Genomic DNA, 16402 nt, shown 5'->3' on the forward strand with positions numbered 1-16402 from the left:
TGCATTTATTGTGCTGAGAAGTTTGATACCAAACTTCCCAGTTTTCAGTGTAGCCATTATGGTGCTGTGGAGTTCGTGTTTGACAAACTCCCAGACCATATACTCTTATGGCTACCCTGCACTTACAATGTCTAAGGTTTTGTTTAGACACTGTAGGGGTACCATGCTCATGCACTGGTACCCTCACCTATGGTATAGTGCACCCTGCCTTAGGGCTGTAAGGCCTGCTAGAGGGGTGTCTTATCTATACTGCATAGGCAGTGAGAGGCTGGCATGGCACCCTGAGGGGAGTGCCATGTCGACTTACTCGTTTTGTCCTCACTAGCACACACAAGCTGGCAAGCAGTGTGTCTGTGCTGAGTGAGAGGTCTCCAGGGTGGCATAAGACATGCTGCAGCCCTTAGAGACCTTCCTTGGCATCAGGGCCCTTGGTACTAGAAGTACCAGTTACAAGGGACTTATCTGGATGCCAGGGTCTGCCAATTGTGGATACAAAAGTACAGGTTAGGGAAAGAACACTGGTGCTGGGGCCTGGTTAGCAGGCCTCAGCACACTTTCAATTGTAAACATAGCATCAGCAAAGGCAAAAAGTCAGGGGGCAACCATGCCAAGGAGGCATTTCCTTACAGGGGTGATATAGTATTTCTTCTGGCATCGAACGAGGACTGCTGTGGCATATAGAATGACCATGAGAGGTGGGCATGTAGAGTCTAGAGCTTTTTTAAAATGTACATTCAACCATGCTACACTGCAGTCGAGCTACTGTACAACATAGCTAAAAACACTGACAAAACTGAATAGCTCTATTATTTGGCTTTGTCGATTTTTTATGCCATGGTGTACAGCACCATGAATAGTGTGGAGTATGAAAGTTAAAAAAAAATTAATAACAAAGCTCTGTTATGTGGCCAGCTTAGACCACGTGTAAAGAAATGGCTCCCTGTTGCAGTTACCCCCCACTTTTTGCCTGATACTGATGCTGACTTGACTGAGAAGTGTGCTGGGACCCTGCTAACCAGGCCCCAGCACCAGTGTTCTTGCACCTAAAATGTACCGTTGTCTCCACAATTGGCACAACCCTGGCACCCAGGTAAGTCCCTTGTAACTGGTACCCCTGGTACCAAGGGCCCTGATGCCAGGGAAGGTCTCTAAGGGCTGCAGCATGTCTTATGCCACCCTAGGGACCCCTCACTCAGCACAGACACGCTGCTTGCCAGCTTGTGTGTGCTGGTGGGGAGAAAATGACTAAGTCGACATGGCACTCCCCTCAGGGTGCCATGCCAACCTCACACTGCCTGTGGCATAGGTAAGTCACCCCTCTAGCAGGCCTTACAGCCCTAAGGCAGGGTGCACTATACCACAGGTGAGGGCATAGGTGCATGAGCACTATGCCCCTACAGTGTCTAAGCAAAACCTTAGACATTGTAAGTGCAGGGTAGCCATAAGAGTATATGGCCTGGGAGTCTGTCAAAAACGAACTCCACAGCTCCATAATGGCTACACTGAATACTGGGAAGTTTGGTATCAAACTTCTCAGAATAATAAACCCACACTGATGCCAGTGTTGGATTTATTACAAAATGCACACAGAGGGCATCTTAGAGAGCCCCCTGTATTTTACCCAATTGTTCAGTGCAGGACTGACTGGTCTGTGCCAGCCTGCTGCTGAGAGACGAGTTTCTGACCCCATGCGGTGCGTGCCTTTGTGCTCTCTGAGGACAGAAACAAAGCCTCCTCTGGGTGGAGGTGCTTCACACCTCCTCCCTGCAGGAAATGTAACACCTAGCAGTGAGCTTCAAAGGCTCAAGCTTCGTGTTACAATGCCCCAGGGCACTCCAGCTAGTGGAGATGCCCGCCCCCTGGACCCAGACCCCACTTTTGGCGGCAAGTCCAGGAGAGATAATGAGAAAAACAAGGAGGAGTCACTGGCCAGTCAGGACAGCCCCTAAGGTGTCCTGAGCTGAGGTGACTCTGACTTTTAGAAATCCTCCATCTTGTAGAAAGAGGATTCCCCCAATAGGAATAGTGATGTGCCCCCCTCCCCTCAGGGAGGAGGCACAAAGAGGGTGTACCCACCCTCAAGGACAGTAGCCATTGGCTACTGCCCTCCCAGACCTAAACACACCCCTAAATTCAGTATTTAGGGGCTCCCCAGAACCTAGGAAATCAGATTCCTGCAACCTAAGAAGAAGGAGACTGCTGAGCTGAAAAACCCTGCAGAGAAGACGGAGACACCAACTGCCTTGGCCCCAGCTCTACCGGCCTGTCTCCCCCCTTCGGAAGAAAACTGCTCCAGCGACGCTTTCCCCAGGACCAGCGACCTCTGAATCCTCAGAGGACTGCCTGCTCTAAAAGGACCAAGAAACTCCCGAGACCAGCGGCCCTGTTCAACAAAGACTGCAACTTTGTTTCAGAGGAGCACCTTTAAAGACCCCTGCAATTCCCGCCAGAAGCGTGAGACTTGCAACACTGCACCCGGCGACCCCGACTCGACTGGTGAAGAAACAACGCTACAGGGAGGACCCCCAGGCGACTCTAAGACTGTGAGTAACCAAAGTTGTACCCCGAGCCCCCACAGCGACGCCTGCAGAGGGAATCCCGAGGCTCCCCCTGACCGCGACTGCCTGACTCCAAGATCCCGACGCCTGGAAAAGACCCTGCACCCGCAGCCCCCAGGACCTGAATGTTCGGAACTCCAGTGCAGGATTGACCCCCAGGAGGCCCTCTCCCTTGCCCAGGTGGTGGCTACCCCGAGGAGCCCCCCCCCCTTGCCTGCCTGCACCGCTGAAGAGACCCCTTGGTCTCCCATTAATTCCTATTACAAACCCAACGCTTGTTTGCACACTGCACCCGTCCGCCCCCGCGCTGCTGAGGGTGCACTTTCTGTGTGGACTTGTGTCCCCCCCCGGTGCCCTACAAAACCCCCCTGGTCTGCCCTCCGAAGACGCGGGTACTTACCTGCTGGCAGACTGGAACCGGGGCACCCCCTTCTCCATTGAAGCCTATGCGTTTTGGGCACCACTTTGAACTCTGCACCTGACCGGCCCTGAGCTGCTGGTGTGGTGACTTTGGGGTTGCTCTGAACCCCCAACGGTGGGCTACCTTGGACCCCAATTTGAACCCTAGGAACTGTGAAAATTGCACTGTGTCCACTTTTAAAATAGCTATATGTGTTTTATGTAAAAAGTATATATGCTATTGTGATTATTCAAAGTTCCTAAAGTACTTACCTGCAATACCTTTCAAATGAGATATTACATGTAGAATTTGAACCTGTGGTTCTTAAAATAAACTAAGAAAAGATATTTTTCTATCCAAAAACCTATTGGCCTGTGTGTATGTACAACAAATGCTTAACACTACTCCTTTGATAAGCCTACTGCTCGACCACACTACCACAAAATAGAGCATTAGTATTATCTCTTTTTGCCACTATCTTACCTCTAAGGGGAACCCTTGGACTCTGTGCATACTATTCCTTACTTTGAAATAGTGCATACAGAGCCAACTTCCTACACCACGTCATTGAGCTTTTCTTAATTTACTTTCATCCATGCTGCACTGCTGTAGAACATAGCTAAAACATAGACAAAGCCAATGGATCTTGCATAGTCAAGACCTACTGGCTTTGCCAATGCTTGTTTGATGGGGGGGGGAGATTTGGAGGGGGTTGAGACACCTTCCTGAGTCATACATTGGCCCCAGGGACCCCATCCCCCAGGGCCCGATCAAAGCAGTGTCCAGGGGAGCCCATCTTCCTGGACACTGCTGTTTCCAACAGGGAAAAGTTGGGCAGGGAATACAAATTATATTCCCTTCCTGAAATCTCCCAAGCAGGAGCCCAGCAGGAGCACAGAAAAAAGCTGCTCCTGCATGGGTGGGATGGGTGCTGGTTTGGGAACCGGCAGGAGGCAAGTAGCTTGGGAACTGGCAGGGGACAAGTGGGGACCAGCAGCCCCCCAGCAACATTAGAGGGAAAAAAATACTAAGTCTCCTGGGTCAATGAGTCCATGACACCAGGTGAGCTTACCATATGCTTCTGAAGCACTCAGAGCTGTATGCTCTTCAGTTGGAGTGCAGGGCCCTTGTGGTTGGCTCTTTGCCCTGAAAAATGTTCAGTAAGACTCAAAGACATGTTTAATTAGTTTTTTTGTAATGCTTTATTGAAAATATTTTGTGACAATTACTATTATTAAACATTGCAATTTGTGTATTTATGAAATATATGTTTTTGATTATACCTATTGGGGACTTTTTGAAAAAGGCAACAGGTCAGCTTTAAATATGTTGATGTACTGACACCTTAAGCCAGTAGGCCTGCAGCTTTTAAAATGTTGTATTCTGATCATTTGGCAAAGACAGTAGGCCTGCCTTACTTAAGATACCACCCTTTTTATTGTTACATAGTATAGTCAGTTGTGCAAAGCAGGTGTCTGGGAGCAGGCACTTGAGGGGGGTTTGGGCACAGGACCTGGACACAGGCGGGGGAGTTGGGCACCCAACCTCAAGCCGTCCAATGGACATGTTACTTTACGTATGAAAAAAACAAAGATTAAAGTGATGTATACTTAGGAATTGTGATAGTATCTTACTTTACATTAAACAAAACCTTAAACAATTAATTGAAAAAAAAAACAGAGGTTAAAGTGACGTATAGTCAGAAATTGTAATTTATTTTACTTTACATTAAACAAAACCTTAGATATTCCCTGAAAAAACACAAAGGTTAGGGGAAAATTATAGTGCCGTGAAAATGTCAGCTAAAACAAACATTTTTAACAAACAAAACCACTAAAATTCACCAGTTATACATATCTCAAGGATTTATAACTTGCAATGTCGCAATGCACTGCTTATTACTTTGCATATTATATCACTCATGAGCAAAGCAAACACAAATGATGGACGGAATGCGGAACCATTCAAACATTCACCCCAGTCACCGATCTGGGTTTAATCCATCAATTATTTTGCTCACCATGCCACCCCAGTTTGAACCCAGCCATATGCAAATCAGTCTTGACCCTGTTTCCCATGGGAACAGTCCAGCCCAAACTGCCAGGCCAGGTTCTCCCTGGACCGGAAACAAGCTTCCTGGGACCGGTTTCAGGGTATCACCCTTCAACAGCCAGGCTAGCTTGAATCCAGTGGCACAGTGAGCCCGGGACCCACGTCTGGGCATACCCGGGACACTTTTGCAAAGCAAACACAAATGATGGACAGAGTGTGGAACCAATCAAACAGTCACCCCCAGTCACAGATCTGGGTTTAATCCATCAATTCTTTTGCTCAACATGCCACCCCAGTTGGCAGTTCCTTGTGGTGAGGCCTTGGGGTAGAGAGCCCACTTCTGCTTTTGTCTCGCTCAGAGTTTTGGCAAGAACTCTGCACCCGCCACGCATTGCTGTCCCTCTGTGTACATTTTTTATGCCATTTTGGAGAGAATCTAAAGGGGGAATGCTTAATGCCCCTTTTTCATTCGCCACCCATGTTGTTTCATTGCGCATCCTGAAGGTCCAGAAAAAGATTCTCATCTCCATGGACCTGAAATTCATCATCACCACTGTTGTCGTCCTATGGCTCTGGGTCTCAAAATCTTAGTAGCAAAGGAAGGGTATCAGAATCAGAATGCTGTGAATGCAGTGGAGTAGGGCACCACTTTGATCAAGGTTGTGGTAGATTCATTTCACAGTCAGAATGGGCTGCGAGTTCACCACTGAATGCCTGTGGCATTGCTGCCAGCATCCGTGTATGAATAACTGGAGCAGTATTCTGAGCCGGGAAAGGAGTTGCAGTAGACATCAACACCGACGTCAGGGTGGACTCCGGAGTTTAGACGAGAGGCACAGTCAACATTGGAGACTGATCCACAGGCGGTAATCTGACTGGCGGCCTCCTCCAATATGTGGGGCCTGAAGGCATGCCAAAGGGATTTGGAAGAGTACTGAAAATTTGCAGCATAGTCTCTTGAACCAGCAGAGACATTGCTGACAAACCCAGGAACTCAGGCTGGATGGTGACTAACGTGATTTCATTCCATGGCGGGAAACTGAGATCTGGGGGTATCCTGACAACCATGCTACATCTCCTTAAAAGAGTAGCAGGGACAGGAGGAGCTGTGTTTTGACTTCTTACTTTTCTTCTTTTGGACTTACCTGAAAATTTGGAGAGGGATAAGGACCTCTCTTGGGTGTGGCCTAAGGACCAAGAATGCATCCTCAACAACACAAATTCGAGTTGTGCAAAGAGTCTAGACACACCAGAGACAGAACTTGTGCAAGTCCATCAGTGATATCTATTTTTGGCAATCTTTACAGGGTTTGAACCTAGTGTCTTTGGGTGATATGGGATGAGGACATGACTCCTGCACAATGGAGTAAATATGAAGAAAATGTTTTCTGTCAAGTGACAGATTTTGAGGAAGTGAGCTCCAGATAGCGTTGGAAGGCACTGAACGAAGAGAACTAACGTTGACGCGCAGCGGTGGTGGTTATATTGTGGCCCTGCCACATTTGGGAAGGGATGACCCCGATGTGCAGCCACACTACCTACCAGCGCACAAGGGAACTGCTGAGAAAAATCTCTGAATCCAGTTTGGTGCCTTGGGGTATTCACAAGGAAAGGAATCTGTGGTTAGAAGTATCATTCAGAACTAGTGGAATCCATTCCTTACTTATCAGAAAACTGGATTTAAAGAAACAAAATTATAAAAGTTATTTACAAAAGTAACTTCCTTCAGAGCAGTGTCTTGCTTTCAGGGATTCTTATCACAAGGATTACAACAAAGGGACTGTGAGGCCAAATGCATTTTGAGGATTTGGAGCTCAGTGCCTGCTTGCACTTTCTCTTCTGTGATAGTTCTCAGTTTATTTTTTCTTTTAGCAAGGTACACATAAAAAGAGTTTGTTCAAGAATGTTGCCCCTTGTCCTTCTAAACCAATGCTTACATTTTTCCAATAGTGTTTCTTATATGCATATCTAATTTTTTTAATAAAAATGAAAAACAAACAAACCACATAAGATGTCTTTAGTTATGTTCTTTTTGATAATAGATACTTTTTTCTGCACTGAAAAATTGCTCCTTTATCTCACAAATTAAGGTGGGTAGTGTGGCGGTAGGAATTAGATTCACTGCCTATAAATATTAATGAAAATTCCATGACAGACAAATACCTTTGTTGGAGCCTAAGGTCTTTTAATATTAGCCTATGGAGAAGCTGAGACAAGGCACCTTGCTGTCAACAAACACTCACTATTCTGCCCTAAGGAGAAGAGGAACATTTAAAAAACACAGTATCGTAACACACAGCAATGTATTTTAATTTAATCAACCTCTAACAACATACTGCAGAATGTGATATTTTACATTTGTTTAACAAAATTGGATTCCACAATGTTCATACCTTGTACAACAACCTGATTGCTGGGCACGAGAATTTGTTGCCCGTCTGTAGTCTGGGCATACTGCAAGATGGTTGTACCAGGCTGGTTTCCTGATGCATTTGACATAGTGAGTGTCTGCAGGCCCTGTACAGCGTCCGTGCCATTGTTTGCCAGCTGTATTGCTCCTCCTTGAGTGATGGCAACTGTGAAAAACGCACAGTGTGATCAGTTGAATTTCCACATGGAACACAATATTTCAGCTTTAAGATACTTTTTCACCTTTCATTAATTTAGGAATATCCTTCTCAGCTGTAAGGAGAATGTTACTTACCTAGTAGACATATGTTTGTGGCATAGAGTGCTGTAGATTCACAAGCTCTGCTTATCTCCTGCCATCTATTGTCAGGTTCGGAGAGTTATACGTTTTTCTTTGAAGAAGCATTTCTGAGTCACAGGATCGAGTCACTCCTTCTTGATGACACTGTGCATGGGCATTGAGTCCTTTGTTAGATTGTTTTCCCGAAGGTGGGTGAGAGAGAGAGAGAGTATAAAAGTATAGAGAAAGAGATGTCCATGCAAATGTATATACATATGTACAAATGTATACAAATGTAAGTCAACTGGAATGGCCACAGGCTTCCGGGGAGGAGGAAGGGTGTATGTGAATCTACAGCACTACATGCCACAAACAGATGTCTACTGGGTATGTAACATTTTCTGTTTAATAGCATGTGTGGCCGTAGATACGCATGTTCTGCATAGACTGTAAAGCAGTCCCTCCATAAATGTGGTGGCTAGCCCATGGGAGCTACTGTGGTTTGAAAAAGTGTTCACAGCACAGTCTCACCTACACTGGCTTGCTGACAAGCCTGAATATCTATACAATAATGCTTTGTGAATGTACATGGTGTAGACCAAGTAGCTGCTTTGCAAATGTCCGCTAAAGAAATGTTACCTAAGAAAGCCTCTGACTCCTTTCTTCCTAGTAGAGTCTGCTGACTGTCTTTTTGCTTTAGCATAACATGTTTGTATGCGTTTAACTATTCTGGCTTATGAGGAATAGAAAAGGCTACAAAGAGCTGTTTAGTTTTTCGGACGTCTTTAATCCTGCCATTGTAGTACACGAGCGCCCGTTTGACATCTAAAGTGTGGACAGCTCTTTCTGCAAATGAGTCAGGTTGTGGGAAGAAAACCGGTAACTCAATGGCTTGAATGATATGGGATTGAGAAACCACTTTGGGTAGGAACCTTGAGTTTGTACAAAGAACCACTCTGTCTTTGTGTACCTGAAAGAACGGTTCTTCTAATGTTAACGCCTGGAGCTCACTAACAGGCCTGAGTGATGTGACTGACTAAAAATTCAACTTTCCAAGAACAGAACTGAATAGAGCATGGATGAAGTGGCTCAAAAGGAGGTCCCATGAGCCTGGTGAGCAGGATATTAAGATTCCAAGATGGTGCTGGCGGTATTCTGGGTGGAATGACTCTTTTAAGGCCTTCTCTGAAGGTTTTAGTAACCGGAATCTTGACTAAGGAAGCATGTTGTCTATTCTGTAAATACACAGCTATGGCTGCAAGATGTAGACTAACGGAAGAGTAATCCAAGTTTGCCTTCCGCAAGTAAAGCAGATAGCAAACAATGTCTAATAATAGCAAACAAAACGTTTCCATTTTGCTGCATTACATGCTCTAGTTGTTGGTCTACGAGGTAACTGTAAATAACCAAACTCCATGATTTCAGTAGCCATATTGCAAGGTTGAGTGACTTGGGGTCTGAATGTCTGAGCTGTCCTTTTTCCTGAGTGAGAAGATCGGATCTGTTGGGGAGCTCCTTGTGTGGGACCAGTGAGAGGTCCAGAACTGTGGTGAACCATGGTTGTCGTGCCCAGGTAGGAGCAACAAGGATCATGTTGAGGGACGTTTGTCTCATCTTCTGAACCAGGAATGGAATGAGAGAGAGAGGTGGAAAAGCATAAACAAATATCCCTGAACAGTTCATCCATAGAGCATTGCCCTTGGAGAGAGGGTTGTAAGTACCTGCATGCGAAGCTTGGTCATTTAGCGTTTTCTGCGGTGGTGAAAGGACTATTTGAGCAGTTACCCACTTTTTGGAAGTATTGTTGAAGGACTTGTGGGTGGAGTTCCTATTCGTGGACTTGTTGATGCATCCTGCTGAGCCGGTCGGCACACTTGTTGTCTGATCCTGAGAGATACTCTGCCACTAAGTGATTGTGGTGAAGAGCCCACTTCCATATTGTTTAAGCAAGTTGTGACAACTGGGATGGCAATTCCCCCCTCCACCCTCTGTTTTTGTAGATAATACATAGCTGTCATGTTGTCCGTCCGGACTAAGACAACTTTGTGTGAGAGGTGAGAAACCAAAGCTTTCAGGGTTAGAAATACTGCCTGAAGCTCCAGATAATTTATGTACATGGTTTGGTGATTGAGATTCCAGAGTACTTGCATTGTGAGATCCTAAAGATGCGCACCCCAACACGTTAGGAATGCATCCGTTGTCATAATGAGCTGAGGCTCAGGGTCCGGAAAAGGCCGCCCTTTTAATAAAATGGTGGAGTTCCACCATGGTAGAGAGGGCTAAGCAAGGCGGTCTACCAACACTAGATCCTGAATGTGACCCTGAGACCACTGATGAGACAAACACTGCTGTAAGAGACGCATGTGGAATCTGGCATGAGAACTATGGCAATACAAGATGCCATCAACCCTAAGAGACGCTTGACTGTCCTGACTGTGTAGGTTCATTCTTCCTGAAATTGAGAAATCATTATCAAAAAATGTTGAAGGCACACTGGATTGGGGTATGCTAACCCCAACTTTGCTTTGAGAACAGCTCCCAGATATGGTTGAATCTGAAGAGGTTGCAGGCGGGATTTGATCAATTTGATTGTGAACATAAACCTGTGGAGTAGGTTTACTGTGGTTTGAGTGTGTGATTAACACTGCTGTAGTATGCTGCTGTTGATGAGCCAGTCGTCGAAGTAAGGAAAAACATCTTGAAGAGTAACCATGTGAAAGTGTCCTGAGAGAATGTAATGGTTTAATGGTCTGAGATCCAAAATAGGTCTGAGCGTTCTGTCCTTTCTGGAAATGAGGAGGTATAGGGAATACACCCCTGCTCCCTGGTATTGCACTGGGACAGGCTCTATGGCACCCTTGAGAAGAAGCGATTGCACTTCTTCCTCTAGAAGGGTGAGATGTTCATGAGAAAATCTGAGAGCGAGGGGGAATATTTGGAGGCATGGACGTGAGCTCCAGACATTATACAAATGTTGGATAATAGAAAGGACCCATTGCTCTGATGTTACGTCTGTCCATTCTGAGTAATAATACTGAAGGCGGCCCCCTACCGGTGTGATATGGGGTTCAGGAAGATGTATATAGTCAGTGTTTGCCTGAGGAGGGTGAACCATTGGTGGCAGTGGTCTTATCCCTGCCGTTGAAATTGTCCCTCTGAAAGAACCTCAAGAGTACAAGGTTGAGGCTTGTTTGGTTTGGGAGGTGTTTGTGTCAGAGGGTGATGATGGTCTATAACCTCTTCTGTATGTTGGGCGACGAAAACAAAACCTGTGTGTTTGGGACTGAAGAGTCCCCATGGCCTTCGCAGTGTCTATCTTTCTTTAATTTCTCAAGTGTAGAGTCAACTTGAAGGCACCATAGATGTTCCTTGTCAAAGGGCATATTAAGTACCGCTTGTTGAACTTCTAGCTTGAAGCCTAAACATCAAAGTCATGCAGGCCTCCTCAATAAAATGTTGGTGTTTATCCCATATGCAGTTGTATCAGCAGCATCTAGTGCACATGCAATAGTATTGTTTGCTCATCCGCAACAATCTGTTGGCCATATTTTCGGTGCTCATCTGGGAGATATTGGAGGAGTTCCTCCATCTCATTCCAGTGAGCTTGGTCCTACCTCGAGAGCAAGGCGTAGCTGGCCCGCAACGCCGCGGCCGGCCTGAACTGCTGGTTTTGTTGATCACAACGCCGTGATATCCCCAGGTGGAGCTATCGACTTCAAGGAACTGTAGTTTTGAGTAAATCCTGCAGAATTAATATTTTTCTTACTGAATATTGGATTTTTTATCGTATTTGATCTTGTTTTATATAGATAAATATTGGCTATTTTTCTAAAACTGGTGTGGTGTCCTTTTGTAGTGTTTTCACTTATTACTGTGTGTTATGTGCAAATGCTTTATACATTGCTTCTGAGATAAGCCTGACTGCTCGTGCCAAGCTACCAAGGGGGTGAGTACAGGTTATCTGAGCGGGTATCTCCCTTATCCTGACTACAGTGAAGGTCCCTCCTTGGACAGGGTGCAAACCGACTGCCAACTAGAGACCCCATTTTTAACACCTATAAACTGGCAATACACCAATAATTTGCCACTTGTGCAGCCACTCTTGCCTACCGCGTGTAGAAGGGTTCCCAGTAGCCTGGCTCTTATCTCCCTTCCTGGCTGTGGTAGCCACTATAAAATCTGGTGGGAGCTGAGACCTGATGAATAGTGGGTCGTAAAATGCAGGCTTGTATTTTTTATCCACCATGTGTGTTAAAATCCTAGGACGTACAGGACCTTTAAAGATGTTGTCTGCGTGACGAAGCATACCTGTAAGCATAGACAGGAACTGAATGTCTCTGTGGGTGGTGGAGAGGGTATCAAACAAACAATCCTGCTATATTGGATCTTTATGGAGCTCCACATTGTGATAATTGGTTGCCCTAGCAATGACTTGTTGATAGCTAGTGGTATCTTCTGGAGGAGAGGGCTGTGCAGGCTATAAATATGGATCCAAGTTAACAATAGGATCTGGATCATAAGAATCCCAGGGGTTTGTGTCTGGATGTGTGTCTCCTAAGTCTTCTACTACAAACAAAGGTGAACCTTGAGGGGTGAAGTGTCCTGCAGTAGGAGAATGAGGGGAAGAAGTAGATAGAGGGGACGCAGGGAGAGGGGTGGTCAATGTGGTAGATCAGGAGGAGGACGAGGAGGAAGTAAAGACTTGGTAAAAGTGGCTTTGTCTTTTTAAGTCTTTTTCGGAGGCAGTGAGGTGTCCAAAGCCTCCTGAAACATTAGCTTCCTATTAACATTTTAAGTCCTGTACCACAATACGTCCTGTACCTTCTTGTATATTTAACCGGCACTGTTTAGCGTCCATGGTCTTGAATATCTCTCACCAGGAGATGTTGAACTAGAGGATTGACTAGAATCCGATTCTAGAAATGGTGTCTTGAATTTTTGGTTCCGAAGATTTCAGTGGGTGGACCTTTTTTGATGCCGAACCTGAATCAGAGCTGCTTTTACTCTGTGCCAATATGCTTGGTGCAGAAGGTTTGGTAATAATCTTTCAAACCAAAATGGAAGAGGTCGATTCCAATGATGCAGCAGTAGTCTTCATTTTCTTCGGTGCCGAGCAGACAGGAGGGACAGATGAAATGCTATTCTGAGACCGACCATGGCCTGCTGTCACTGGTGGTCCGGTGACCACAGTAAGGGCTTTTTTAAAAGTCTTAGTGGGGGCAAGACGGGCTGTGGTACTCGCTTGCTGTGCGGATGGTACCTCCTGGCTTTCCATGTCGGACTGAACAGCGGAGTCTGAGTCTTGAATCAAAATGGCCTCCTCCTGCTCAGGCTCCTCTTGCATATTCTTCCCTGGAGATGTCTGGCGTGTCGTCTGAAGATTTATGTGCCATCTCCAACCTGCACACTCTTAGGTTCGATGGACACGAATTGCAGGTAGTCTCCTGATGATGAGCACATATTACACAACTGGTGTGGGGGAACTTGGAGTGGCACCGAGAACAAAAACTAAATGGTGTCTGTTCCATTAGTCCAGCATATTCTTCAGTGCTGCATGGAGGTAGGTCCATCCCAAAGGGAGCACAGTTGGTACTGGACCCGACTAGTTGTAAACTACGAACGCAAGGTGGAAAACGCAATAGAAATAACAATACTGTTGAATAAAGGATAGAGCAGAAAAAGTCACGGACTGCAGCAAGTCGAAGACGGAGCGAAGTAATACACGTTTGAACTCGATGGCGAGAGGAAACAATCTAACAAAGGACTCGATGCCCATGTGCAGTATCAACAAGGAGGAGTCACTCGATCCCATGACTCAGAAATGCTTCTTCGAAGAAAAGCAACGTGTAACACTCCAAGCTCAACACTAGATGGCAGAAAATATGCAGAGCATGAGTATCTACAGCCATACATACCATCAAACGTTTTGTTCCCCATATTTCATTGGTATTAAAACAAAATACCTTGTAGTACACTTTAGAGGAAAGAAGGAAAAAAGAAAAGAAAAAAAACTAGGTGTACCAACACCACACATTCTTTATCTAATAGTCTACAGAAGAAAGCGTTGATTGAATGTATTGTAGAAACATTGAGAAACAACAGAAATTTGAGTTTTACTTAACAGAGCTGAGGTTTGCTCTATGTATCCTTTGTCTACAATTTGTTTGGACACTGAAGCAGTATAGCACACAGTTGCTTTGTGTGCCACACTTTAGTTTTGCTTAAGAATTTTTTAGAGCCTCCTTTAACAATCACAAGACAACTCCACTTTTTCATGTGGGGCTTCAGAATTTACCCCCAGCAAACAACTGCAAGCCACTAGCTTTACAAGTGTGGTGGTGTTTCTGATTAAACAAGCTGTCATTAAATATGGTTCACATTTGACTTATGAAACTCAAATCTGACAAAAGGGGACGCACCAAATCTGTCAGAACATGAAGTTCCCAAGAAAGGGCATATTTCCTATGGGGAAGTGGTGAAGATATGGCTAGTATTATACAGGGTAGTTGTGCAACCTCACTGTGTAATACACTTATCAACCCTTTATGGACCAGTAGGTTTATAGTCAAATCTTCAGGTCAACCCTGGGTAGCTATGGCTCTAAGCAGTAAGGCTTACAAAAAGGAACACGTGTAAAGCATTTAAATAGCACCAAAACAAATCAAGAAATTGACAAGACACTCAAGAGATCTGATACCATTTTATAAAAATAGACTGTTTTTTTAGCCACCACAACAAAAAAAGATTCAGTTGATGGTGCCGGAGATACAGACTTTACAATGTGTAGTAATTCAAAGCATTTCACTCAACCGCGGACAAGCATTGGTAAATTGAACAATTTTGACACTTTGATTGTTTTTCACCAAAACGTTGGGCTAATTTTATTGTGGTCAATTTGAGTCACTTTAGGGGAACAGTTCCAGTAGGTAGCCAGTCCAGGGGACCAGCAAGGTCCTCAGAATCAGTTACCCCCACAGATGAAGCAGTCTCCAAGCAGTTCTAGGAATTTTATCCCCTTTCTAAAGGACTCTTATGGAAGTGGTAATGATGCAAGGGACGAAGGATGCTGAAGATATTGAAGAATGCTGTGAATGCAATGTGGTTGACAGGTGTCATCCTGTGGCTACTTCTCGGTCAACAAAGGGGTTGAAGCAGTCCTGGTCACATAGTCGATGTCCTAAAAGACCTCTTAGTGCTGGTAGAAGTCCAACTGCCTATGGGCTCCCACTTGTCCGGTTTCGTGTCCCAGCCAAATCCTTCCCTGGGCAGTAAGGTATAGTTTCTTACCTGTAACTCCAGTTCTCTCTTAGGGGTAATTCCATGATAGTCATAAGCGTAGAATAATTCCCCACCCGCCGGCGGGGACCCAGGAGCACTTTTTCCAATATCATTTCTTAAGTGTCCCTGTTCGCCTCCCTTCAGGAAGGCCTGTCAAGACACTTAAGAATGTTCCCATGCAGCCTATAGGAAGGGCTACAGTGTTCAAGCTCCTGCATTCAGATTAGCCTGGAAGTAAAAATATTAAATGTTTGCCAAATAAAAGTCATTTTCCAAACCAGCTACTTCCAAAAACCTCTTATTTTCACAAACCCCCTATAAAGGAGTGCAGAACAGTGTAGTCCATAGGCTGCCATTAGAATTGAAGAAAAGGGATACTGTGCCTTTAAGAACAGCCAGTCCTCCAGTATCCCATCATGCCTAGAGAGAGGCTGTTACCTCAGTTCTTTTTGCAGTTAGTTACTGGCTGACAATCAGAATAAACGTATCAAGACCTCTAACTGCTCCCCCAGGGAGGAGGGAGGGTTGCTTATGACTATCATGGAAATACCCCTACGAGAGAATGAAAATGTCACTTACCCAGTGTACATCTGTTCGTGGCATCAGTCGCTGTAGATTCGCATGTTTTGCATAGCTCGCCATCTGGTGTTGGGTCGGAGTGTTACAAGTTGTTTTTCTTCGAAGAAGTCTTTCGAGTCACGGGACCGAGTGACTCCTCCTTTTGTCTCCATTGCGCATGGGCGTCGACTCCATCTTCGATTGTTTTTCCCCGCAGAGGGTGAGGTAGGAGTTGTATTGTAGTAATAGTGCCCATGCAATGGAGTGACTAAGTATGTACCTATTTAAGGTTAAAATAATATATATACAAATAGTTGAAGGTACCTTCCGAACTGCTACAGGCTCCCGGGGAGGCGGGTGGGCACATGCGAATCTACAGCGACTGATGCCACGAATAGATGTACACTGGGTAAGTGACATTTTCAGTTCGATGGCATCTGTCGCTGTAGATACGCATGTTTTGCATAGACTAGTAAGCAGTTATCTCCCCAAAGCGGTGGCTCAGCCTGTAGGAGTGGGAGTAGTCTGAAACAATGTTCTTAATACGGCTTGACCTACTGTGGCTTGTTGTGCGGATAACACGTCTACACAGTAGTGCTTGGTGAATGTGTGAGGCGTAGACCATGTGGCTGCCTTACATATTTCTTCCATTGGGATGTTTCCTAGAAAGGCCATGGTAGCACCTTTCTTTCTGGTTGAGTGTGCCCTTGGTGTAATGGGCAGTTGTCGTTTAGCTTTAAGGTAGCAGATTTGGATGCATTTAACTATCCATCTGGCTATACCTTGTTTTGATATTGGGTTTCCTGCATGAGGTTTTTGGAATGCAATAAATAGCTGTTTAGTTTTCCTGATGCTCTTTGTTCTGTC

General features: G+C 45.2%; 1 protein-coding gene across 4 annotated transcripts in view; it reads right to left on the reverse strand.

Moving 5' to 3' along the window:
• The window catches only part of CREB1 (cAMP responsive element binding protein 1), a 342075-nt gene that overhangs the window by 88350 nt on the left and 237323 nt on the right, over positions 1-16402 (reverse strand). For all 4 annotated transcript variants that reach the window (XM_069225968.1, XM_069225967.1, XM_069225970.1 and 1 more), the window contains one exon: positions 7404-7586. In XM_069225968.1, coding sequence (XP_069082069.1) covers positions 7404-7586 — 183 coding nt within the window. The remainder of the gene's footprint in view (positions 1-7403; positions 7587-16402) is intronic.

The sequence above is a fragment of the Pleurodeles waltl genome, chromosome 3_1 (genome assembly GCF_031143425.1).
Source record: "Pleurodeles waltl isolate 20211129_DDA chromosome 3_1, aPleWal1.hap1.20221129, whole genome shotgun sequence".
NCBI lineage: Eukaryota > Metazoa > Chordata > Amphibia > Caudata > Salamandridae > Pleurodeles > Pleurodeles waltl.